The sequence below is a fragment of the Balaenoptera musculus genome, chromosome 12, assembly GCF_009873245.2.
Source record: "Balaenoptera musculus isolate JJ_BM4_2016_0621 chromosome 12, mBalMus1.pri.v3, whole genome shotgun sequence".
Lineage (NCBI taxonomy): Eukaryota > Metazoa > Chordata > Mammalia > Artiodactyla > Balaenopteridae > Balaenoptera > Balaenoptera musculus.
This window is the reverse complement of record NC_045796.1, coordinates 15,337,295-15,363,777: the sequence shown is the minus strand read 5'-3', so window position 1 is coordinate 15,363,777 and position 26,483 is coordinate 15,337,295. Positions and strand designations below refer to the sequence as shown.

The window sequence follows — 26,483 nt, the reverse complement described above, 5'->3', positions numbered from 1 at the left end:
CAAGAGATGAGAGCTGCTCAGAGTTCTGGAGGAGCCCTCGTTTGAGGTCAGGGGGTGGGATAAGGTCTGGGGACTGAGGGGAGGTTAGGTTTAGATTTGTTGGGACAGGGGCTGCCAGCCGAAGGGAGGAGAATAAGAACAGCCAGCACTTCACAAGCTTTTATTATGGGTCCTGGAACTGTGCCTTTTGTGCAGTATGGCCTCTAGCAGTAACCCTGTGAGACAGGTCCTATCTCGATTCAAACCCAGATCAGCAGATTTCCGAGCACGAGCTCTCACCCGCTGTGCGGGGCACGTCCACAGGCTTGCCCACTGGGATGGCATCGTCTGAGCAAGGGGTAGAATGAAAACCCAGAAAGGGAAAATGCGCTGGGTCGGAGGGCTCTTCTGAAAGGCGAGTGGCTTCAGAAAGTATTTTGGCAATGTGGGATCACTGAAATATGCCCCCAAGGGAGTGTCGGCCAGGCCTTTTTATCAGATCTGGTGTGGAGTGTTGATAAGAGAAGGGAGGGGCTTCATTCGATGCCCTTGTTTCCATACAATCTTAGGTAGCGTGGAAATCCTGTCTAATCTGTGGCCTGTTTACCGGAGATCCGCTGGCTAGGAGATCCGCTGGCTATCTTCGTTTAGTCCAGATGTAGTTTCTTTCACTTTTCAGCCATGTGTTTAAACACTGATTTTTACGGAAAGTGACTCTGTTCCCACCCTGTGATTATTCCATTGTCTCCCTGAGCCTACCATGGCCTTGGGGGTCTGAGCAAATACTGATGCCTCTCGCAGGAAGAGTGGTAATTAATATACCTTGTCCTTCACAGATCCTGAAAAGGCCTGGGGGCCTAGAAAGTACCCCCCATGTGGCCCAGGGCTGCAGAGGCCACCCCCCAGAGGCATTTCTAGAGGCTCTGCCTTTGGGTTGAGCTTTTACTGTTTTAAGCAGAACTGTTATTGCCTTGGCTTGTTAGGGTGTCTCTGAGGCAGCCTGGTACACTTGTTTTTATTATTTTTTCTTTTCCTATTTTGTCTGCCTAGCAATGCAAATGCAGAAAATTCTTTATGTTAAATTATTAAACAGTATATTTTCATGCTTTTCTTTTGACATAGCTGATAACCTGTGGTTAGATTTTATGTATTTCCAGGAATCCGTGTTCTACATGGCAGCTTACTGTAATGTAAATGAAGGCATAATTTGGTATGTAATGCTTATTTGTAGGATTTGGTGGGCCTTTGTTTCTACTCTTGCCCACTTCAGTAAGGAAAGCTCTGAGCCATCCTGGTCCCTGGGAGGATTGGCCAGCAGTGGAATTTGGTCCTGCCATAGGTGGATCCTTGGATGGGAGAAAACTACAAATGAGGGGCCTTCCTGCTCGAGGGCTTTTAATTTAAAGTGACAGACAATATTTAGACAAATGTAGAATGCAAAATATTCTTCTACCTTGACTTGCTCTCTTTCTGAAACCAGAAATACTGGTAATTCAGAACCAATCCTCTTCCTATAGTGAAAATGAAATCCTATTTCCTTGTAAACTTTCTTTAAATGACAGAAAAAGGGACCTGCTTACTAAATATTTTCAAAACTATGCAGTAGGGGTCAGATATATAGATAGATAGATAGATAGATAGATACACACACACACATATATATATCTATATATATAGATATATACACACACGTGTGTGTGTGTGTTTTGGAGGGAGTTTGAAGATCATATAATTTCAGGGGCCATCTTTTAGAGAGTATACAGTCAGGCATGAAAACAAATATTTATTAAAATGAAAAAAAAAGAATTCACAACAAATTACTTTAGCCTTGGAGTTAGTCCCTTTTTTCTGAGTTCTTTTTAGGCGATTTATCATTTATCACAATGCTTATACAGAAATACAGCCTTTTCCCAACCAGAAAGTTCTATCCAGCCATGCCATGCCTAGCATTCACAGGGGCTGCACAAGTGCCATTAGTTTTGTGGAAAATCTGCTTCTGCTGATTTTAATCTCTTCTGCTGGAAAGATTAATAAAAAAGAAGACCCCTCCCAACCCAGATTATCGTTTGTTTTATAGTCTATCGTTTATATGGTTTTCTATGAGTTTCTATGGGTGCCTGAACAAGAATGATTTTTAAAACATTATATCTCAGTCCGGGTCCAACTTTAGATTTCAAATTTTTGCAAATTAAAACTTTTAGATTTTTCTTTTTTTGATTCAGTCTTAATATCTGTTGGGCAGATTATTTTCTTTCCAAACAGATGGGGAAATTAAGTATTACAAAATCAAAAAACATAAGACCTCTTTTTTAAAAAAATTAATTTATTTATTTGTTTATTTTTGGCTGGTTTGGGTCTTCGTTGCTGCACATGGGCTTTCTCTAGTTGCCGCGAGCTGGGGCTACTCTTCATTTTGGTGCGTGGGCTTCTCATTGAGGTGACTTCTCTTGTTGTGGAGCATGGACTCTAGGAGCACGGGCTTCAGTAGTTGTGGCATGCGGGCTCAGTAGTTGTGGTGCACGGGCTTAGTTGCTCTGTGGCATGTGGGATCTTCCTGGACCAGGGCTCGAACCCGTGTCCCTTGCATTGGCAGGTGGATTCTTTTTTTTTTTTTTTTTTTTAAAAGACAATCAGATGTTTTTATTTATTTATTTATCTATGGCTGTGTTGGGTCTTCGTTTCTGTGCGAGGAGGGCTTTCTCTAGCTGCAGCAAGAGGGGGCCACTCTTCATCGCGATGCGCGGGCCTCTCACTATCGTGGCCTCTCTTGTTGCGGAGCACAGGCTCCAGACGCACAGGCTCAGTAGTTGTGGCTCACGGGCCTAGTTGCTCCGCGGCATGTGGGATCTTCCCAGACCAGGGCTCGAACCCGTGTACCCTGCATTGGCAGGCAGATTCTCAACCACTGTGCAACCAGGGAAGCCCGGCAGGTGGATTCTTAACCACTGCGCCACCAGGGAAGTCCCGAGACCTCTTTATTTTGATAATAACATATTTGTTAAAGTGCCTACCGAACTCATTGCCATATACGAGTTAATCATGTGACTGTGATCTTAGTACATTTGAATATATCATTTACAAGGCAGTTATTTTTGGGGTTCTTTGAGATTTGTCTTTCTGCAGAGTAGCTACAGCAAACATTGTAAAGCCTGTGAATGTTATGTTTTCTCCATCCTTCACAGGTCACATTTGCTTGTGTGAAACAAACACACAATGGTGGTCCTCTCCTTGGTTTTTGAATTTTTGTCCACATATGCCTTATACTATTTGCATACCCTGAGTGAGGGCATTTACACCAGCAGCTGCAGCTGGGAGCTCTGCCCTTGGCCTTTGCTACTCTGGGGCCAGCCGCAAGTATCAACCAGCAAACCGGGGGAACAGGCTTTGCTCTGCTGAGCAGCGTGGTGAGGAGGCCGCTTAAGGAACTACCCACGTGAATCACTGCACGTGATTTCTCTGACCTGGGAGGCGAGCCTGGAAAACATCCTCTCACCCCCAAGAAGAAATACCCGCCGCGCCAAAAAAATCTCGTCACTTAAAGCAGAAGTCTTTAAGAGAGTGTGTTCCTTATCCTTCTCAAGGTTCTAGTCTTCTACGTCCTGATATTTTCCCTGCAGATACAGTAACAAAAATGGAGGATCCGTTGCTCACTTATCTAGAGGCTGAATCTGCAGCACTGTGGAGAATTTCATGTTTCTAACGGTGCTGAATGTCACTGTCTTGGCCTTTATTGAATTTGCTGTTTGAACCTGGCAGCTTCTGGTGTACAGTGCCTTTGGGATATGGGAAGGCCGGAGATTACTGCCAAGCGATCACAGCCCTCCCCGTGGATCTTGTTACCTTACAGAAAATCCATTCGGGAGTTACAAGTTGTTCTTCTTTGCTTTTTGATCATTTAATAACTTTATGTGAAGAATGAGTACCCCAAGTGCTGCTCTAGGTTTCTGTTAAAAGATGACCCTCCGAAATACTTGTTTTTCTGTGATACAGTTTTCCCAACTGGGAAGAAATGTTTTTATGAGTCAATCCCTTTTCTCCTTCAATTTGTGACATAATTGGTACCTTGTTAGTATTCTCATGAAGACATGTGTGTTGCACAAATACTACCCTCCATGCCTCCTTTATTTTTCTCTACATCAGTTGTCAACATTTGGTGTTTAGTATGCCTGTCTCTTACCTCCCACCTCTGCTAAAATATAAGAACCATGAGAGCAGACATTTCTTGGGATGGGGGGTCGGGGTGGGATCTTTATGTTTCAGTGTTGAATCCCCTGAGCCTAGAACAGTGTCTGACACATAGTAAGTGCTCAAAAAAAAAATATTTGAATAAGTGAAGACACAGTTTTAAGTTAGAGTTAACAATGTTACATTTTCACTCACATGGGAGAGGAGGATCTGTTTTCTTTTCCCTTTATATCAATTCATTCCCTATGTAAATACCAGAGCTTTCTAGATGTATCCAAGGCTCCCTTTCCTTTGTTGCATCAGCACTGACAAAGCTGGTACTTTTCAGTGCTGGGCTCTCACAGGTGCCCACTATTGGTTATCCAGGTGTTGTTGCCTGGAAACATGAAATCAGACCCTGACCTGCCTGCAACTAAATAAGAACGCCCAGTGATGCTATGAAATATGAAGGCTGGATAGACAGAGAGGGGTCTCCCTTCCAACGCTCTGGTACTTCAAATACAATATTAATACATGACATTTTCTCAAGCTGTATCCTGTTTTGTAATGTTTTGAAACACTCACAAAATAGGCCTTGAACTTAGGCAAAAGTCCTACAGTCTGCACTTTCTGGGAACTGGTTTTAATTCAGTCCTCTGCTCCACAGCAATATTTTTAGCGTGCCTCTCTGAAATTAGTTATGTCATTGACAAATTTCTGGTACAAATACTCTACTGCTTTCATCTTTAAAGAAACAGATTTATTTTTCAGTAACTAACATCCAAGCTATATAGAGCTTTCTTCCCTCTGAAGTCTATTTAAGTCTGACAGTGCAATGAACCTTTACTTTTGTTCTAACCTGAAAATTTGGAGTGGGCTGGGTGAAGGAAGAAGGAGTAAGGCTTCTATCCACCCTCCCTCCCTTTTATAATCAGTTAATTCCAGGAGAGTAAAACACGGGCGAGACTGCCTTTCTCAGGGTTTTTCTGTGTGACCTTGAATACATCCCTTTATCTCATTGAGCAGCAGTTTTCATCTGTAAAATGAACATCCTCGTCCGTCTCTGAAATTCTGTGACTGAGTCCCATCAGCAGTACTGGTAATATAGGCATTACAAAGCCAATGATGGATTAACTGTTGAAGATATGCAAGTGACTTTAGGCAGGTGGGAATCTACTTGGCAATTTCATTATGCCTTTTTATAAAAACACTTTTATGTTTTTTCTTTTTAGTTTGATCTTAAAAGCCATCTTCTAGATTTGAAGTTTTTACTTTAATGAACAAAAAATTCAAAAGGGGGACTTCCCTGGTGGTGCAGTGGTTTAGAATCCGCCTGCCAATGCAGGGGACACGGGTTCGAGCCCTGGTCCGGGAAGATCCCACATGCCGCAGAGCAACTAAGCCCGTGCGCCACAACTACCTAGCCTGCGCTCTAGAGCCCGTGAGCCACAACTACTGAAGCCCACATGCCACAGCTACTGAAGCTCACGCGCCTAGAGCCCGTGCTCCGCAACAAGAGAAGCCACCGCAATGAGAAGCCCGCGCACCGCAACGAAGAGTAGCCCCCGCTCACCACAACTAGAGAAAGCTCACGCACAGCAACGAAGACCCAATGCAGCCAAAAATAAGTAAATTAAAAAAAAAAAAAAAGTTCAGGATGGGAAAACATTCAAGAATGTCTCCATATGTAATTATTTAGGTATGAAAGAAAGATAAGGAGCTTCATAAATGTGGCCACAAAGTACGTTTTTCTCCCCCTACATGGGAGGAGATCAGAATCATGTAATTAGGGGTTGGTTCTGGCCCAGAATGAGTGCAAGATGTTGATAAATGCCCTAAAGACTGTCAGTTAATCTTAAATTACTGCAAAGACTTACCTATAAATGGCTGTAATTTTGAGGCTACTCCAGGGCACCCATGAATAGGATGGGTGCTCTGGCCCACTTGAGGAGGAGCCTAGGTAAGAGCGCCTATAGCTTGTCCAAGTAACATACCAAGATTCAGACCCTTTCCCTTGGAGGGATCGAGGCAGTTAATGGTTTTCTAATGGTAACTAAGCCAAGAAAGGAAACATTAAATTTAGCATTTTATTTATTTAATAAAAATTCTTTAGGGGACTTCCCAGGCTGTCCAGTGGTTAAGACTCCATGCTTCCACTGCAGGACGTACGGGTTCAATCCCTGTTGGGGGAAATAAGATTCCGCGTGCTGCATGGCACAGCCAAAAAAAAAAAAAAAAAAAAATTTAGGTTTTTGACATTTAGGTCTGAAAGACGTTCTTAAAACAGCTCCAGTTTCACCTAATACAGCAACCCCCAAATGGTCCTGGCAATGTATATTCTAGAGCACAATGTCCCTATATTATATGAAAGGATGCTTTGATAACATAAATCCTCTGATCTTTATTTGTATATATCTCTGGAAGGTATATTCTCTGAGCTTAAGTTCTACAACTTTCTAGCCTATCAATTGAGTCTTATTCTTGAGCACCATACTTTGAATTTTTACAAACTGTTTTTGTAATTAATGTGTCGGTACAATGTGATATCAAGTAGTCCCCCCTGCCCCCCAGTTAACAATGCATGCATTAGTTATTTTGGTGAAAACTGATATATGCTGGATTGAATTAATTGAATGAACTGGTTGCTTTAATGTGTCTTAAACCGGACATGCAGTATTTAGACTGACACCAAGTACCAGGAAGTTATCCTGCTGTATTAGTTTGCTCGGGCTGCCATAATAATATATCACAGAATGGGTGGCTTGAATATCAGAAATTTATTTTCTCGCCAAGATCAAGGTGCCCTCAGGTTTAGTTTCTCTGAGGCCTCTTCTTGGCTTGTGGATGCCGGCTTCTCGCTGTGTCCTCACTGTGCCCTCACCACTGGACCGCCAGGGAATTCCCATGACCTTGGAGTTTATGCAATAAATTGTGGTGAGCAGGACTATGTTTTCCGGAGGGATTAGAAGTAAGTTCTGTCATCCAGAATTTGGTCTTTCCTCTGTGTGTGCCCATCCCTGGTGTCTCTGTGTGTCCTAATCCCCTTCTATAAGGCACCAGTCAGAGTGGATTCGGGTCCACCCTTACAGTCTCATTTTAACTTAGTCACCTCTTTAGAAACTTTCTCTCCAAATACAGCTACGTTCTTATGTGCTGGGGCTTAGAGCTTCAACATACAAGTTTGGAGAGGATGCAGTTCAGCCCGGGACACCTGCCTTTATGACTGTCAGCTGGAAAGCCAGGTTTGGGACCAGGAAGCCTCCGTGGGAAGGAACTCTGAGGCTGTCTACGCCAGGCTCCTGCCCCCACTCAGAAGGCTCTTGTGCTTAAACACGGGAAGGTTTGGGGAGTTTCTCCATAAAAGGAAACCAGTTATTCCACTGGAGTGAGAATATGCCTCCTCCAGCTGCTCCCTGCTTCTGGTGCTGCCTTCTGGGACTACATAGAACAAACTCACCTCCCTTTTCCACATCGCGGCCCTCTAAGTATTTGAAAACATTTATCGTGTCTTTCCTTTCATCTTTTCTCTTCTGAGCAGAACCGCCCCAGAGAAGACAAGCTGTCTCACATTCAAAGAAAAATGCCAGGGCTGATATATATATTTCAGATATGGATGTGCTTGATGGAAGCTTGCCAAGCATAACGGGGTTTTAATTTCAATATTCCCACTTTTAAAGAAGCGTTTATTTCTCAGACTCTTTAAAACACGAGAACAGCTTAGTTTGCTTTAAACCAAGGATTACGTACTGAAAGAATTGATTGGAGGAGAGAAGTAAATTGATTCAGAAGTATATAAAGGAGTTCCCCTATCAAGGATGTTGCTAAAGGAACTACTGCCAAATAGAATGAAGACGATAGAAGAAAATATCCATGCACGTTGGTATTTCTAACGCTGGAATCCTTAGTCACCCTTTTGGTACTTCACCCAACATGATCATAAGCAGATGACAGCCTTTACATGATAACAGTAGCTAGAGATAAGAATAAGAGAAATCCCACTTTTCAAGTCATTGTTAGTTGTAAATAAAGTGGAAGGTCGAAAAGGTCTCCTTAGCAGAGCCACGGTTTGCCCCTAAGCAGCCTCTTGCAGAGCCCCCGGGATTCACCTCAAGCTCTGTGGCCTCACTTAGTAAGCTCAGTGTACGGAAATGTGATGTCTTCCTCACGCTTGTCAAATCTTGGCCCTGACCGTTCCCCCAGTTGTGTTAATTTCTTTTCTTTTTTTTTTTTTAAATGGTAGGTTTCTGCTTTTAAGATTTATTTATTTTTTTATTGATTGATTGATTGGTCGCTATGTTGGGTCTTCGTTTCTGTGCGAGGGCTTTCTCTAGTTGCGGCAAGCGGGGGCCACTCTTCATCGCGGTGCGCGGGCCTCTCACTGTCGTGGCCTCTCTTGTTGTGGAGCACAGGCTCCAGACGCGCAGGCTCAGTAATTGTGGCTCACGGGCCTAGTTGCTCCGCGGCACGTGGGATCTTCCCAGACCAGGGCTCGAACCCGTGTCCCCTGCATAAGCAGGCAGATTCTCAACCACTGCGCCACCAGGGAAGCCCCAGTTGTGTTAATTTCTGATCAGTGTTGTAACACAGTAGGATTCTATCAATGTCATCTTGATAAATGTATTACTATTGGCATCTGATGCTATTCTGATCTTAATCCCTCGGATAGCTCCTTATCTCACGGAGTTCGGAAGATCTAACAATGATGGATCTTCATGTGAATCCACTTATTCAACATGCTGGGTTCGTGTGACCTCTTTCTGTCTAGAAACCCATGCACTTCATTTGTAGGAAGTTATGTCTTCCATTTCCCTCTTTTTCTTTGCTCTCTTTTCGAGATTACTATTATTCAGATTTCAGAACTTCTAGAATGGTTCTAAGTAAAACTTTTTTTTTCTCTAGTTTGTATCTCTTTACTCTTGGAGAACGTCCTCGAGAATAGATTTCATCTTGTCACTATATTTTTAATTTCTAAGAACTGATTTTTTTGTTCTAAACATTCATTCCTTTTTTTTTTTTTTTTTTTTTTTTGGACTGCGCTGAGTGGCTTGCGGGATCTTAGTTCCCCGACCAGGGAGATTGAAACTGGGTCCTCAGCAGTGAAAGCTGGGAGTCCTAACCACTGGACCGCCAGGGAATTCCCATGACCTTGGAGTTTATGCAATAAATTTTGGTGAGCAGGACTATGTTTTCTGGAGGGATTAGAAGTAAATTCTGTCATCCAGAATTTGGTCTTTGTCTAGGCAGTGAATTCTACCTTGACTTTAAAAAAAGATGTACTTTTAACAATCACACTCTAGATTTGTAGAAAAGTTGTCTTTACAAGTAAATTTTAATTCACGTGACTACAGGTTAAATAAATTTATTACTCCTGCAAGTGTAAATTTTTGCTTTGCAATTATTTTTGAAGCCAGTCTAAATATACTAGCTGACCTTTTAAGTAAAAAAAAAATAAATAAAAGTCATTTTAAGCACTTTATCCATTGTGTATGATTACAGTAAAAGTTGCTGGGAAAATAATAGATTCGAATATATTAACTCAAATTAAGAGATAATGAAAGACACAGATGTACCAATTAAATCTATCGATGGCAATTTAATTCCTTGCCACTTAGAGACCAGCAGGAACTCATGTGTAGTCAAACCAAGTTAGGTTTATTTAGCCTGCTGCACCAAGGGAGGATTCTAGCATAGGTGGCTCAGTAATGGAGTAATGTGGGAGGTGGGAGGACTTTATTATAGGATTTGGGCTTATGCTGGATGATTCTGAGACAACAAAGGAGTCATCTCTAGATTGGATGCTGAAGTAAGGGCAGTTCTGTGATTGGATAGCTTGGTTGTTTCTGTCCAGGAGGCAAGGAGATGGAAGCAGGGCTAGAATTGTCATTGCAGGGGACTTCCCTGGCGGTCCAGTGGTTAAGACTCCGCGCTTCCAATGCAGGGGGTGCAGGTTGCACCCCTGGCCGGGGAACTAAGATCCCACATGAATTGTCATTGGGAAATGAGTTAGCATAAAGGAGGGATGTTCAGTTATTTTTGTAGTTTTAGAAGTTGTGCTCTGGCCATATGTGGCTGTTGAGCCCTTGGAATGTGGCTGATCCTATCTGAGATGTGTTCTACATGTGAAATAGTACAAAAAAGGAATGTAAAATGTTTCCCTAATAATTTTTCTTATTGAGTACCTATTGACGTAACTGGACATACTGGGTTTGGTAAAATATATTAAAATTAACCTCAAGTGTTTATTTTTATTCTTTTTAATGTGACTACCGGAAAATTTAAAGTCGGGAATTCCCTGGCAGTCCAGTGGTTAGGACTTGGCGCTTTCACTGCCCGGGAGGCAACTAAGATCCTGCAAGTCATGCTGGGCACCCAAAAAAAGAAAGAAAATTTGAAGTCTTGCATGTGGCTTGCTGACGGGTTCACATCACAGTTCAGATGGGCAGCTGTGGAATGTCAGTGGGTCTTGGGTAGGTAATTATCATTATTTCTTCCCAGCGTGAACCTTCAGCTGGCCCCTCGCTCCCACTCCTTTTGAGAAAGACTTCAGACAAATCAAAGATTGTCTCATTCTCTTCTGAAAAATCGAGAGGGAGCCTCAATTTAATTACTTTTAGTGCAAGATGATGCTTCTCTTATTAGGATGCATTTCTGAGAAACTGATGATAAAAGGCATTCTTGCTCTTTATAGAAGTATTTTTCAAAGGACTTTTTAAAATGAGGCTTAACTATATTTAAAGCAGTATTTCTCAACCTTCTTTTCATTACCGCTGCCCTGCCCCACTGAGTCTTTTCAGACATTTTTTTCCCTAGCGGTACCCACCCCCCGCCTAAAATTTTAATAGAAGAGATATACTGTATATCAGTTTATGTAATATCTATATCTATATCTATCTAAGTATGTATGTATGTATACATATACATATACACACACACACACACACACACACACACACACATATATATATAAAATCTGTGCTTCATATATAAAGAGTAAGATGAACCATGAACTAATTTTTACCTCATGGGGGAATGTATAGTTTAAAGTAAGCACAATAGCTAACATTTATTATGCTTTTAGAGTACACTCAGTAGTGCTGAGGCTAACCTTTATTTGCACCTCAGAATAACATTAGCATGGGTGGTGTATTTATTCTCCCGTCAGTTGAAGCCCAGAGATTTAAAAGAATATTTTACCCCGGCCACATTGCTATCAGAAGAACCAGAACTACAACTAGTTTTTCAACACTTTGGAATCTTTTTTAGACTAAACCAAAGATGAGAGTTCAGAGTCCTAAGAGGAATAGAAGAGTTGAACACAAGGCACTCAGGAAAGAATTTGAAATCTATGCAAATACTTGACCAAATTTGGTAATGAAACACCTTTTTGCTTATTTCCTAATTTTTAAAAGATCACACTTTGACTTTAATCTTCTTTCAGCTTGCTAGTTTATATATTCCATGATTGGGAATTGATCATGGTTTAGACTGCCTTGCATTTTTAATGGAAAATCGGAGGTATTGCTCTAATGTTCAAAGTCCGGCAGTGCTGGACCACCCCGTGCAACCCCAAGCTGGATGTCAAATGTGCCTGCATTCTAACCGTGAAAGTAACAGAGGTTGTTGTAGAAGATGTGTAAAGTGTAGGAAAATATCAGGGCAGAAATTGCCCATAATTCCACTATGGTTGGCTTTTGTTAGTTTTCTTTCTGGGCTCTTTTTTTCCTCACCCTCACATATGTGCAGATATATATGCATTTTAGAAAGCAAAGCTAAAATTATGTTGAATATATAGTTTATATACTGAACAAAGAGGTGTGTGGCTTTCTCTATCAATGTAAGCATTTCTCCATGTCATTAACTGCTGCAAACATGTTGTTTTGCCAGATAGTCCAATGAAGAGTTAAACGTACTATTTTCCTAGTATCGGGACACTTAGGTTCTTTAAATATTATATGTCCCAAGCAGTTAAATTTTCATACGTAAATCTATACTTTCATTTGGTATAGCTAATAAAAGCAGAACTGCCAAAGCAAAAAATATAAAAACATGTGAACTCAATAAGAGGAGAAATAAACTTATTCTGCATCACTTTTATTACTTGGATTGAGTTTTTTAATAATTTTCCCCTTGCCTGGTTTTTTTTTTCTTTTTTTTTTTTTTTGGATAAATTATCTTGTTAAGTGACTTTTAAATCCCCCTTAGCTTTTCTATTGTATTACAATAGTCCCTTTGAGGAGCTAGTCTTCAGATTATTTGTCTTGAGCATTTTGAATCAAAATAACCATGTCTACACAAACATGTCCAACTCAACTGGACCGTAAAATCCAATTAGCTGGTATTTGTCTGTGTTCATAGCAGAGCAGCAGAGACTTGAAAATACACTGAGCCCAGGAGAACCTGCCCAATGCATTTAATTCAGTGTATATATTCATCTTCTTCATGGTTATTAGTTTGCAGCAGCTTCTAACTCAACCTGAGATTATCTCTGAAGTATTTTAAAGGAGTAACAGTGCATAGATGCTCCTTTAGATCTCACCTGCCCTTTCCAGCCAGAGGAAAAGTGACCTCACTGGGTTTGGGTTTATTTTCCTCCGAGCGTAAAACTGGGGTGAAAAGAAAACGGAAGGATGGGGTGATGGGCGGGGGCTGGATTTGGTGTGAGTCCAAGTCGACAGTTCCCGATGATGCTCAATTTTGGGTTAAATACTCACGCCTCCTTGGAAGAAGTTAATGAGGGCTTCCCTGGTGGCGCAGTGGTTGAGAATCTGCCTGCCAATGCAGGGGACACGGGTTCGAGCCCTGGTCTGGGAAGATCCCACATGCCGCGGAGCAACTAGGCCCGTGAGCCACAACTACTGAGCCTGCAAGCCACAACTATTGAGCCCACGTGTCACAACTACTACGCCTGAGCACCTAGAGCCCGTGCTTCACAACAAGAGACGCCACCACAATGAGAAGCCTGCGCACCGCATCGAAGAGTAACCCCCGCTCGCCGCAACTAGAAAAAGCCTGCACGCAGCAATGAAGACCCAATGCAGCCAAAAAAAAAAAAAAGTATACATGTCAGTGGCTTTTAGTATATTCACAGAATTGTACCACCATCACCACAGTCAATTTTAGCACATTTTCATTTCCTTGTAAAGAACCCCCTTACCTGTTAGCGGTCTTTCCAACTCTTCAGTTCTGAGTAACCGCTAGTGCACTTTATGTCTTTATAGATTTGCCTATTCCTAATGGAATTAAATAATATGTCACTGTGTGCTCTTTTGTGACTAGCTTCTTTCACTTAGCAATATTTTTTCAGTGGTTCTCCATGTTATAACATGTATAAGTAGTTCATTTCTTTTTGTTCCTGAATAATGTTCCATTGGAAAGAGAAAACCAGATTTTATTCTTCCATGCATCAGTTGATGGACATTTGGGTTGCTTCTACTTTTATGCCTGCTATAAATAATGCTGCTACCAATATTCTTGTACAAGTTTTTGTGTGGACGTAGGTTTTCACTTTTCTTGGGTATATATCTAGGAGTGGAATTGCTGGGTCATACGGTAAATCTATGTTTAACATTTTGAGGAATCGCCAGACTGTTTTCCAAAGCAGCTGCACCTTTTACATTCCCACTACCAACGTATGAGGGTCCAGTTTCTCCTTTCTTTGTTATATTGTCTGTCTGTTTGATTACAGCCATCCTAGTGAGTGTGAATTGACATCTCACTGTGGGGTTTGATTTGCATTTTCCTAATGGCTCACGATGTTGAGCATCTTTTCACGTGCTCCTCGGCCATTTGTGTTATCTACCTTAGAGGAACGTCTACTTAGATCCTTCATCCTTTCTTTTTTTGGCCATGCTGCACAGCTTGTGGGATCTTAGTTCCCTGACCAGGGATTGAACCTGGGCCACAGCAGTAAAAGCACTGAGTCCTAACCACTGGACCGCTGAGGAATTCCTGATCCATTTTTAAACTGGGTTATTTGTTACAAAGTTCATAAGATGTCATTCAAAGCCCTTCATAATCTGGCCTCCAATGTAATCTTTCTTGTCTCATTTCCAGTTATCACCTCTGTCCCTCCCTTCTCCTGGTCTCCCCAAGTAGACTCTGAGCCTGTAGCTATAAAGAACTCACTTATATTCCCTAAATGTTGTGTTCCGGCATGCCTTTCCGCATGCTGTTCCCTCTGTGGGACTGCCTTCCTCTGGGCCTCAGGTAGGGCTATCCCCTCACGTCCCCCATGCTTTCAGAGGCTAGCAGAGATGTTACCTGAGGTGGGTTAAACTGGAGCATGCCTACTTCTTCCTTTGGGTGTGTCTACCACCCAACACTGAGCTCCCCGAGGTCAAGGACAGTATCCAATTGTATCCCTAGGGGCTTAGCATAATTAACGTGGAGCAAGAACTTGGTAAATATTTGTTGAATGAACCATGAAGTTTTGGGAAAACACTTTTTTGTCATCCACCCATTTATGATATTGGTAAACATTTCCCCATCATTTTTGCTTTGGTGATGACGTCTTCCTCTAAAAATTCTGATGTAACAAAAACAAGCAAACAGGGAATGAAAGTAGTAACCAAAGAAAGTTGCCTGCATTGTACACTGACCTCAAGTCTGATCTTTACTCCAGCTTTTATCCTGATGACCTTTCTTTGTAAATCCAAGACACACAGCGGCTTATCGGGCAGCCATAAGCCAGCCGTGCCACATGCCCTGTCCTTGATTAGTCTTCAGGGTGGATGGAGGTCAAAGGAGGACTGTCTGCTAAGAGAGGAAACAACTTGCCACGTGATCCCTTGCTCTGCCTCCTGGTGTTTTTTTTTTTAAATTTTTATTTATTTATTTATTTATGGCTGTGTTGGGTCTTCGTTTCTGTGCGAGGGCTTTCTCTAGTTGTGGCAAGTGGGGGGCCACTCTTCATCGCGGTGCGCGGGCCTCTCACTATCGCCGCCTCTCTTGTTGCGGAGCACAGGCTCCAGACGCGCAGGCTCAGTAGTTGTGGCTCACGGGCCTAGTTGCTCCGCGGCATGTGGGATCTTCCCAGACCAGGGCTCGAACCCGTGTCCCCTGCATTGACAGGCAGACTCTCAACCACTGCGCCACCAGGGAAGCCCTGGACCTTGCATTTGTAACTAGTGATGTTTCTTCCATTCAGCTCAGGCGAACAGCTGATGCTTGTCCTATTGTTAGAATTTGGACTTTTAGAAAGGAAAGGAGCTGGTGGCACAGCCAAGCAAGGTGAGAGTCAACAGATGCACCCAGAGCTTGAATATATGTATTTGAGGTGGCGCCAGATGATAGCCATCTGCGGTCCCAACTGCTGGTGCTGAGAAATGATGCCGAGCTGGGAGGTCAGATCCCAGAGGTAGCCCAGGCCGATACACATGCTTGGGAAGGCTGTAGACCACTCATTTAATGTAGAGTGGTCTACATTAAATGCAGCCTTCAGGGTCGGCTTTATCCATGATTTGCACAGCTAGGGCTCTCGAGGGTTGGGGGTGAGGTGGCAGAAGAGAGGAATGTGGAGCTGCCCGGACCCCTTAACTCTATGGACTGCACAGGGGCCATTAGCTCCAGCAACATTTCGCACACACCAGACCCTCACTGTTATTGAAGCAATTTGTGAACCAAAGTGAAGACTCTGCTAGGGAAGATAAAGGTTAGGAAACTGCTAAGTGGCTCACTCTGGGAATCAGCTCCCAGGCCTCAGGACAAGGCGCATCACTCCCTGTTCCCACTTGGACGTATGGCCAGGCTGGGTGTTCGCCGGAACATGAGGGAAATCCAATCTATGGAGGCTGAAGCTGATTTCTGTAACAAGGTCTGGTTGCCAGCAACGGTGCCGCCTTAACCTTGCTCGGTGTAGGCCTGATAGGGTGCGTAGCGCCCCCTGGTGGCCAGAGGGAGCAACTACGTGCCATGCCAGCCAACACGTCTGTCCTTATTAGCATTTTCTTTTCTTTTCTTTAAAAAAAGATTTTTTTTTAAAATTCTTGGCCGCGTTGGGTCTTCATTGCTGCTCGCGGGCCTTCTCTAGTTGCAGCAAGTGGGGACTACTCTTCGTTGCGGTGCGCAGGCTTCTCATTGCGGTGGCTTCTCTTGTTGCGGAGAAGGGGGCTCTAGGCGTGCTGGCTTCAGTAGTTGTGGCACGTGGGAGTAGTGTGGCTCGCGGGCTCTAGAGTGCAGGCTCAGTAGTTGTGGCGCACGGGCTTAGTTGCTCCACGGCATGTGGGATCTTCCCGGACCAGGGCTCGAACCCGTGTCCCCTGCATTGGCAGACGGATTCTTAACCACTGCGCCACCAGGGAAGCCCTTATTAGCCTTTCTTGATAATTCTGTTCCCCTCCCCCCTCCTCTTTCCTGTGCCCACTCTGGTCTACTCCAAGCCCCCCACCTTCCTCCCTGCCCCCGAGCAATGATGAACAAAATCTTCACTGCCTGAAGAAAAGAAGCAATATAGTAAAACCTTTCTTTTGTTTACTTAGGGGGAGAGCCTGTGCTAATGGGGTCAGACAGGCAAGGCATGAAGTGATAAAAAGGATGAAAAAAGAAACAAACCCAGGAGGGCCTAAATGGAAATAGTGTGTCAAAATCGTAAGAACCCCCCCAACTTTTCACTTATCCTGTGTCTTTATATAGAACAAATCTGAGGTTTCAGTGAAAAAAAGATTTTACAAATTTAGGGCTGCTCGAAATTTTCTGAACTTTAAATGTCGGCTCTGACTGATTTTCATGCTGTGTGCCTGTATGTTAGAGATGCCATAGTGTCTCTAAATTGGAATACGGCATAGTTTGATCTGAAAGTTTAACTAACTTCTACCACGGCTTGGCGGAGGGCGGGGAACCGACGTAAGGCTCTAGTACTTGGACTTCGAAAAAGTTGCCTGGACCAAGTGTTGAAGACACATGTTCGCCTTATAACAGCCCTTCTCAGAGAGTTCAGGAAACAGGACAGCTGAGGGTTGCCAACCCCAGATCAGTGCAGAGTGTGTGCCTGTGTGAGAAGCAGATGGTGAAAATATAAAATGCTATAGGTGCTAAAAAGGAAACTGCATTTTTGCACCTCATCAGCCTCTAAACAAGCATAAGGGTACAGAACACAGTCTTTTTTTTTAAATGGCAGTGGAATTTAATATCTGTGTGGTTATTTCCTTTAAGTAATATTAAGAGCTAAGAGACAGAGAAGTAAATCGGTGCCAGGAATGAAGTAACGGTTTAGATAAAATGCCGCTGACTCTGGTCTTATTCATCCCAGCAACTCGGAAACCCTCCCTGGGTGTCTCTGCAGAGCCTTACTGACCACGAACGGAGGCCAGCTACGGGGAGGGCTCCTCTCCTTTAAAGCGAAACACATGACTGGAGAGCGCCGAGCCCAGCCCTGGGCCCCCAGCCCGCCGGCCCGGATGGGTGGGTGGGTCCTCGCATAATTAGCCAGGGAAACGCAGCCTCCGTCCGCTTCTGGCTGCAGCTCCGCAGGCACCTCTGGGTCTCCCTGATCTTCCGAGGGTGGCCTGGCGCTTCGTTCTTTCCGATCACAGCGTAGACGGCCGGGGGGCGGGGGGCGGGGCGCCGGCAAGACCCCGTGCGGCTCCAGCCAACCGCCCGAAGAGGCCGAGGGCGGCCGCTCTCCTCGCTCGGAGGTGCGCCGTCCAAGATGCTGGGGATCATCGCCATCACAGGTAAGGCGGAAGCCGGGTCAGCTGTGTCCTGCCTCCGTGGCAGGTGGAGGAACCTGCATTTGGACATGGGCGGGTCGGGGGCCGCAGGGCAGCGGCTGGACATCCTGATGGGCATTTAACGCTCTCACTGTGCTGACTTTTTGATCAGAAGATCATTCTCTTTTCGGCTCAGCAGGCACCCAGCAAAGCCAACGTTTTCTTTTTGCCTCTGCAGGAATCTTCCTGATCCGGGCCCAGGGGAGACCTGGAATGCATTTTGTGAGGGGTTGCACCTCTTCCCCTGGTGGAGGGGAACGACAACCCCACCCCAACAGATGCGTGTTAGATTGGGGTGAATTTGAAAATAGGTTGTGAAAGCCTAATTGCTTGCTATAGTCATTAAAAAAAGGTAAATTCATGTTGTTGAGAAATTGCCGTATTTGACATTTTGACCTCCTTATTAGGAACTGGCAATGAAGGTACACTTGGCCATTTAGGGGATGAAAATATTAGCTGTGGTTTGTGTGGTGGTTTTTTTTGGGGGGGGGTGTGAAGTAGAAAGGGATAGCTTTATTGCTTTGCCAGGCAAAAGGGGACACAGCAGGTCTTGCCTTGAAAAACTGTGTCCCAACGCGGGACACAGAATTTGATGAGGAGCTTTATAAGGATACTTCAGGGGCGGGGTTACTGACAAGATTAGGCTGTGTGCAGGGTCTCAGGTGGTTGGTCTCCTAATCTTGAGGAGCTTCTCTGGTCCCTTGAATCTTGCCTCAGATGGTTTCTTGGCTGCTCCTTCCTTGATTAGCAACTGTTCGAATCCACCCGTTGGAACTCAGGGAAGGTCATGGAGGCTGGAGTCTTGCCTGGTTTCAGGACTTAATGAAGCTCAGGTTCTTGATGTCTCATCGCAGAAGGAATCCAGTGAGAGACAAAGTGATAGGCACGAAGCGGATTTATTCAGAGGGAAACACACTCTACAGGACAGAGTGTGGCCCATCTCAGAAGGTGAGAAAGGCCTGTGTGGTGGCTTTAATAAAGCCATAGTTACTGTAAAATTGGTGACTAACAGGCTACAGTATTTGGGCAGTGAATAATAAAAATGTATGATCTTAAGCTTGCTTTCTAGAAATCTGGCTGTTGAGTGTGAATGATAATATTTAATACCTACCTCCAGCAAATTAGTTACAGGTATCAAACTTGTGGAATGTACTCAGAGCTCCTCTTGCTTGTCATTTGATCTTCTAATGCTAATGTACTGCCGCCTGAATCCTTAGGAACCTGCCTGTTTTCTCCTCCTTTCTGCCTTTTGCCCTCATCAAAATTAAACTCCATTTGCTAATTTAGGTTTATAAGACCAGCTCTTCTCTGAATATTTGAGATCTTTGTTCTCCAAAAAGTGCAGTATAGAATTTCTAGGACTTGAAATTTTTCTCCGTATCTCTCACTTCCTATAGATAAGCTTGTTTACTTTGAAATTTCCTTAAAATTCCTTTCCCAAGTTAACTCGACTTGCCTTTCTACCCTGTATGTAGCGTGAAAATTTACATGATACCTAGAAAGTATTATTAGACTACACAAAACTTAAAAATTAAAAACACAAAATTCATTTTTTTCCCAGATCATTAATTTTTCTATGAATGAGACATAAAATGCTCAACCCTGAGAGAGCCTGCCTGGGAGTGTGGTTTGTGGGGTGTCACAGCTGGGGGTGGGGCTTCTATGATGATGACTTTTTCCGGGTGCTTTTTGTGTACAGTATGATCTTTATTATATTCACTATTTGATGAGTTTATCACATGCTCAGTTTCTTATGGGAAAGGAAGGTGGGCCTTTTTAAGCAGAAGTTGAGTTAACAAACTTGGGATACTTGGGGGCTTTAAAAAATTGGTTGAGATCATCCTAATGGGATGCTAAATGAATGGAAACAGTTGCAAGGACTGTCTAATCTTTAAGGCAACTTTAAATAATTGGATCAATTGCTTTCTGAGTTTTACTTTTATTACAATGTTGATATGAAGGATGTGGCAAAATGTTGTTTTTTCCTGGTAAAAAGAAAGTGTGCAGAAAATCTTAAACTCCAAAAAGTTTATCGCAAATAAACATTTCATAATGGAAGGAGTAAAAATTAAAAAGGAGTTTCAACCGTCTTTTTTTTTTTTTTCTTCTGCAAGTTATTCTGATGAGGAAGATTTACAATCAATGGTCTTTAAATAACTGGTCAGAATCTTGAAAAACAATGAAGGCTTTTAAAATTGGCATTCAGGAGTAATTGAATAGCAAAGGTTTTTTGTAACTTTGGGATTGCTCATTTAAATAATGTAGGAGAGGGACTTCCCTGATGGTTCAGTGGTTAAGACCCCGCGCTGCCAATGCAGGGGGCCTGGGTTCCATCCCTGGTCGGGGAACTAGATCCCCCCATGCTGCAACTAAGAGCCTGCATGCCACAACTAAAGATCCCGCATGCGGTAACTAAGATCCAGCGTAGCCTAAATAAATTTTAAAAAAATTTTTTTTAAATAAATAAATAAATAATGTAGGAGAACGTTATTCTCGGCTGCTTTAGTAGGACTGCCTTATGTGAGAATGTGTTTCAGTTTCACAATTCATAGGAAGGGAGCAGGATTGATGACATTTTTGTAGAACTGCTTAGGAATGAGTTTTCATTTTGTAAAGCAGGGGAAAGCTGTCACCTAATACTGACCATTATTCTCCCCTCCTCAGACCCTGTGCACACAATCCCCTGAAGTGAATACAGCAGACCTTCAAGTAGGAGATGATTGATTATTCACATCACATTCTGTTGCCTTCCCTGAAGTCTTTCCCTCACATCATGTTAGCAGTAGCTTAGTTTAAAAACTAGAAAATAAGTAATAGGACACGATGATGAAAGAGGTGTCCCCTCCCCACCCATGTATCGTGGCATGCCAGCAAAAAAACCAAAAAAAACACCACCTTTTTGAATTACGAAAATATCTTTCCTGTTTTCCCTAACTCACACACAGTATTGAGACAAAATATAGAGTTATCATGAGGAATTAGGGCAACAGTATTCTTTATCTCTAAAGTAAACTGGGAAGAAAGAATCCTCCAATATTCACAAAAGTTCTAGATGATTCATAATGCACTTCTTTATGCAAATCACTTTACAAGATTGAAAAAATCCCCCCCCCCCCCACATGGCTGCTTCTCTCTGCCATGCAGGCAGACTAGTTACCAAGGGATTTGTGAAACCTGAAATTAATACCCTCACAACTCTGGCCCAGTAACTGCCGTGTACCGAGTGCCCACTCTGAGTGGCCGTTATCATGATTTCCCACAAAAATCCTGCAAAAAGTGATTTTTTAACCCCTTTTTATCATGAAAACTAAGTTTCTCTTGGTGTTCCACAGCTACTAAGAAGCACAGCTGTAGAGTAGCTTGTAAAGGACCTCTTTCTCGTTGTGTAACGGATGCTGATACTGACTTCGTGGTGCCCACATTTTTACATGCCTGCCCAGGTGTCTAAGGGACCACTGAACGCCACTATCAAGGCCAGGGTCAATGATGAGCATCACCTGTATGCTCCTGTGTGGGGTTTTGCTTCTCTGAGTTTCAACCCCAGTTACACATCTCCCCTTGGAGGTTTCGTGGTTGATGAGCATTAGAATGAGAATAGTTGGTTGGGTGTGTAAGATACAGAGATGGATTTAGAATGTGGAGAATTCCTGGAAAAATTTCAGGGCAATGCTGCAAATCATGGGGGAAAGTTAACCAGTTCCAGATGTCACAGCAAGCAGCCCCGATTTGCGTGGGGAATGGAGAGCGCGGGTTATACTAAACTGAAAAAAAAAATCAATGTTATAGCTGTTCACAATATTGCACTTTTTATCTGACAAATATATCTAAGTTTGGATAAAAACTTTAACATTTTGTAATCTATAATATGACATGTTCCTTAAAAGTTTTTTTTTTCTTTTAAACCTCTAAAGTAAAAGAAAACAAGTCATACTTTTATCTCTTAATCTCTGAGTATTTGGAAGAGTGAGAAAAGAATGCTGATCTTGCAGCTTTTGGACCCACAAATGGGGGATGCTTTTTGTGGAGCTTGGGAGCAGGGTGTCTGCATGGAGAGCGCAGGATTCAGTACAGGACCTTTAACCTCTTGTGATCATGGGCCCTTTGGGACTTGGGAGGTGGAGGATTATGAAATTTTTCACAGGGAAAATGTATATTCGCCCAGACTCATAGATCTCTTGTGGTTGATTTTATAAATTGGGATTGACTGGACATTTATCTGCAGATAAACATAGTTTAGTAGACGATAACACCGAAAAAGGAAAAGCTTTGACAGTTCTCTTCCAAAGTGGAATTTCTGTCCACGAAATGCTTTCAAGTTTTGGTTTCTTTCGACATTACTAAAGATATAACTATTCGTATATTTTCACATTTATTTGACTTCATTAATGTTCTGTAGGTTTTTTTAGTCTTGGAAGGGCTTGTTAAGCTGTTCAAAATATTAAACAACTCATAGGTTATTACTATTACAGATATGCTATAAGTTTTCCTATTATGTAATACCTGAGGATAGTTTATACTTTTAAAAGTAAAAATATAGGGGCAGAAAGTATGTCCTACCAGCTGTCATTTTTCTTCTCCGTTTCACTTTCCACACTTTTTTCTTTAAGGAGACCTTTCGGGACTTCCCTGGCAGTCCAGTGGTTAAGACTCTGCACTTCCACTGCCGGGGGCCAGGGTTCGATCCCTGGTTGGGGAACTAAGATCCCACAAGCGGCAGTGTGGCTAAAAAAAAAAAAGAAAAGAAAAGGAGACCTTTCATTTGTCTTAGAAAAACATAAGGACAAACAAAAAGCTTATTCAAAGTCTTTGATAAAACAACTTCAGAAGCTGCACCATCGCTTCACCCGTCACTCGCCTTTATCTTTTCTGCATCTATAAAGCTGTATGTCCACCCTAAAGAGGCTCCTTCTGGGACATATGCAGACAATTAAGTGAGTGAAAGAGCTTCCTATGTCATTTTTAAATCATCTTTTTCTTTTCCAAGTAATGTTTCCAACATAGTAACACTCACTCACAAAAACGTATGACTAGAATCTTCTCCCAGAAAAAGGGACTAGAAATATTTGCTTTCTATGTTGATGTTTATTTACGAAGCAAGACTTATATGATGTTGATGCCACTGACGGTTTTAGTGGAAAACCATGTTGACACAAATCATGTGTCCAGGTAAGACTATGTTTAGGGTGCTGCCGATGAGTGTGGGGATCCTTGCAAGGACTGTAGTATTTCCTCGCCCTTTGAAGTGTCTGTGGGGTGGGGAGAGGACCAGTGACAAGCAGGACTGCGTGAAGATGAAGCATTTGCCGGTCCTGCCCCCTAGAGCTTTCCCAGTTGACACATTGACCGGCTCCCTTTCCCAACCTTTTGGCCATCTTTGATACCTGGCGAGAACGTGGAGTTTCTAGGTAAACTGCAGCATCACTGAATATGGGAGCATTGTGTTTGGACTTTCTGGGTATTTGAGAAACTTGTAGGATTAATGGCAGCGTTCTGCAAAATGGCTGGATAACTCAAAGCCCCGCATGAGGGATAATTATACACTGTATCAGAAAGGCCCACCCTAAACCAGTTATTCTGTGGAAGGACTTTTTGGATGCCAAGAAAGTGCATCCCCAAATCAGTGATGCTTAAATGACCAAGCTTTTTGATTTTCCTCTTCCTATCCAATTGGACAAATCTAAGGCAGACAGCCATTCCATAGGGAGCTGATGTGTCAGATTAGAGCAGAGGAGGTTTTGAACTCATTTAAAAGTAAATGTATTAGTGAAATGCTTGTAAGTGTGGCTGCGAGTAGATTCTGCTACGCTAAGTCCGAACAGGTGAACACTGGACTGTCTTCCCCGAAAGCCGTCTCCACCATTCTTACCTGCTTCCTATCACTCACCTGCTTCTTCCACTCCCAACAGCTGAACCTGCTGGCGTGGTCCGCTCCTCCCTGCCGCCCCACAGTTTTTGGCTGTTCTTTTTTCTTTTTTTTTTTTTTGATAAGTTGATTATAATTTCATGGATTATAAGCTGTACTGTTATATTTTTACACTGATATTTATTTATTTAGCTGTTCTTTTATGCGTTTAACAACCTCCTGTTTGCTCACCAAGCTAAGATCTTTGAACTCACTTAGAACCTGCGTGCAGACAGCTCGTAGAAACACCTTTAAAGAGCTTTCTGCTAACCACAAACTGGAACCTGGGTGGGACGGATGATGGTCTGGGAGTCTCCGCCTTCAGCCAGAACCTGGGAAATGTGGGGTGATTTTGCTGTACTGTGTACAGTTGGGCTGGGAAAGCAGGGAAGGGGAGGAAGGGAGTTCCAGGCAGAAAGTAGGGCTCATCTACATGTGACCTTAACTTGGCCCAAAATCGGGGAAAAGGATCTAGATCTGGGTGCAAATAAAGAAGAAGAGAGCAGATAGGGAGCTAACTCAGAATGCCCATTTTCCCCCTTGAAGTGTTTATGCTGGGAGTCAAAGAGGTAAAAACAGGTGCGATATGACTTCACAGAATTTGAAAGAGCACCTAAACTTTATGTATTGATGGGTTTCTGCAGCGTCTTGCGGTGCTGAAGGTCTAGGAGTGTCTCAAGGCTGCCAGGTCTGGAGAGCTGAAGTCTGCTCAAGACTGCCCTCTTCTGTTCAAAAACTCCTTCCCGGGTTTGGACAATGACTTTATACATGTGAATGTGATAATGAAAAATTGGACCAACATAAATTGTCTAAAAACAAGGGGACATAAAAATAAATTATGCAACCAGTATGTCATAGTTTTGAAGAGTATTAGATAATTTATCCAGAAGAAAATACAGATATTAATAGCCGTTATCACTGGACATTGTCTTTATGGATGTTATTCCCAATTTTCTGTATTTTTAAATCATCTACAATTCATATAGATCACCGTTGGAATTGGTAAAAAGTAATTAAAAGGAAGTATTTCTGTTCTGAGGAAAACAGTGAAGCAAAAAAAAAGAAAAGCCATTCTAATGGCTTTTGTTTTATTTTTATTCTAGACTGCCAGCTGATGTTTTACCCTCCTAACTAGCCTTTGCTAGTAGTGGAGGGGGACCTATGTTATAGGTGAGGGCACTAAGAACAGAAACTTCAAGAGATGTGCCCAAGGGCCCAGTGCTAGAAGGTGGTGCAGCTGAAATTTAAACACCAGTCTGTCTCTAGAACTTCTGGTCTTTAATCTTCTTCCTTTCTACCTGAATTCTGTCTCTTCTTTGAGGGGTAGGGGAAGAGTTTTTCTGTTGTTTAATTCATTGATAAAAACTTGTTGGGGTTTCCCTGGTGGCGCAGTGGTTGAGAATCTGCCTGCCAATGCAGGGGACATGGGTTCGAGCCCTGGTCTGGGAAGATCCCACATGCCGTGGAGCAACTAAGCCCGTGTGCCACAACTACTGAGCCTGTGCATCTGGAGCCTGTGCTCCGCAACAAGAGAGGCCGCGATAGTGAGAGGCCCACGCACCGCGATGAAGAGTGACCCCTGCTTGCCGCAACTAGAGAAAGCCCTCGCACAGAAACGAAGACCCAACACAGTCAAAAATAAATAATAAATCAATAAATTTTAAAAAAATTTGTTTTATGGTATATAATGTGAGGCAAAGAGCCACTAAAATCAGGTAGGGTGAATCATTACCCTCTCCATTTTTGTTGTTCTCTATATTTTCATTAGTCATCTGCACTTGTTCATTCTTCTGATTGATTGTTTAAAACAATAACTTCAAACTTAGAGGAAGTAGCAAAAATAAAAATAGTACAGGACACATCATGTACTCTTCACCTAGATTCACTTCTTAACATTTGCCTCATTTGCTTCATTATTTACTCTCTCGCTCTATGTTGGAAAACAAAACAAAATAAAAAACCAACATACAGGTTCCTGTTATGTCTTATGTAGGCATGAGATGTGACGCTTTCTGAATCATCTGAGGATAGGTTATGTACTTCATGGTCCTTCACTCCTAAATGCTTCAGTGTGTATTTCCTAAGAATAGATATTTCCTTTTGTAATCATAGTACCGTTATCAATGTCGGATATTTACATTATCACAATACTTATTTTATAATCTACCGTTCTTTTTTCAATCTTGTCAGTTATCTAATAAGGTCCTTTTTAGCCTTCTCCCCTTGCATTGCAAGATCCATCCTCAGGTCAGGTATTACGTCATAATCTGTTTAGCCTCTTTTAATCTGGAACGTCTGTATAACCTTTGTCTTTTAGATATTGGCATGTTCAAAGCATATAGTTCTCTTCCCATTTCTACCACATTCCTTATTTTGTGTTTGTTTTCTCCTAATTGAATTTAGGTTGTGCATTCTTAGCCACAGATGACATTGTTTCCTTCTCAAGGTATTGTACACAATGTCCACCTGTCCCTCATAGGTTGATGTTGAGCTGTTGTCCGATTTCACCACCCTTTCGACCATTAGGCATGTAAGTATCCAGCCCAACTCCCCCCTCCCCCATTTAGCACCCATTGATTCTTTTTTATTTATTTATTTACGGCCGAGTTGGGTCTTCGTGGCTGCACGCGGACTTTCTCTAGTTGCGGCGAGCGGGGGCTACTCTTTGTTGCAGTGCAGTGGCTTCTCTTGTTGCAGAGCACAGGCTCTAGGGCTCGTGGGCTCAGTAGTTG

At 42.8% G+C, this 26,483-nt stretch overlaps 1 protein-coding gene across 2 annotated transcripts in view; it reads left to right on the top strand.

The window, feature by feature from the left end:
• The window catches only part of AKAP12 (A-kinase anchoring protein 12), a 103,403-nt gene that overhangs the window by 57,074 nt on the left and 19,846 nt on the right, over nt 1–26,483 (top strand). The window contains exon 1 of one of the 2 annotated variants that reach the window (XM_036871263.1): nt 17,448–17,813. The exons of the other annotated variant lie outside the window; for it this stretch is intronic. Within the exon in view, the coding sequence (XP_036727158.1) occupies nt 17,789–17,813 (25 nt within the window). The 5' untranslated portion in view covers nt 17,448–17,788. Of the gene's footprint in view, nt 1–17,447; nt 17,814–26,483 lie in introns of those variants that run through there. 2 annotated transcript variants of the gene reach the window in all.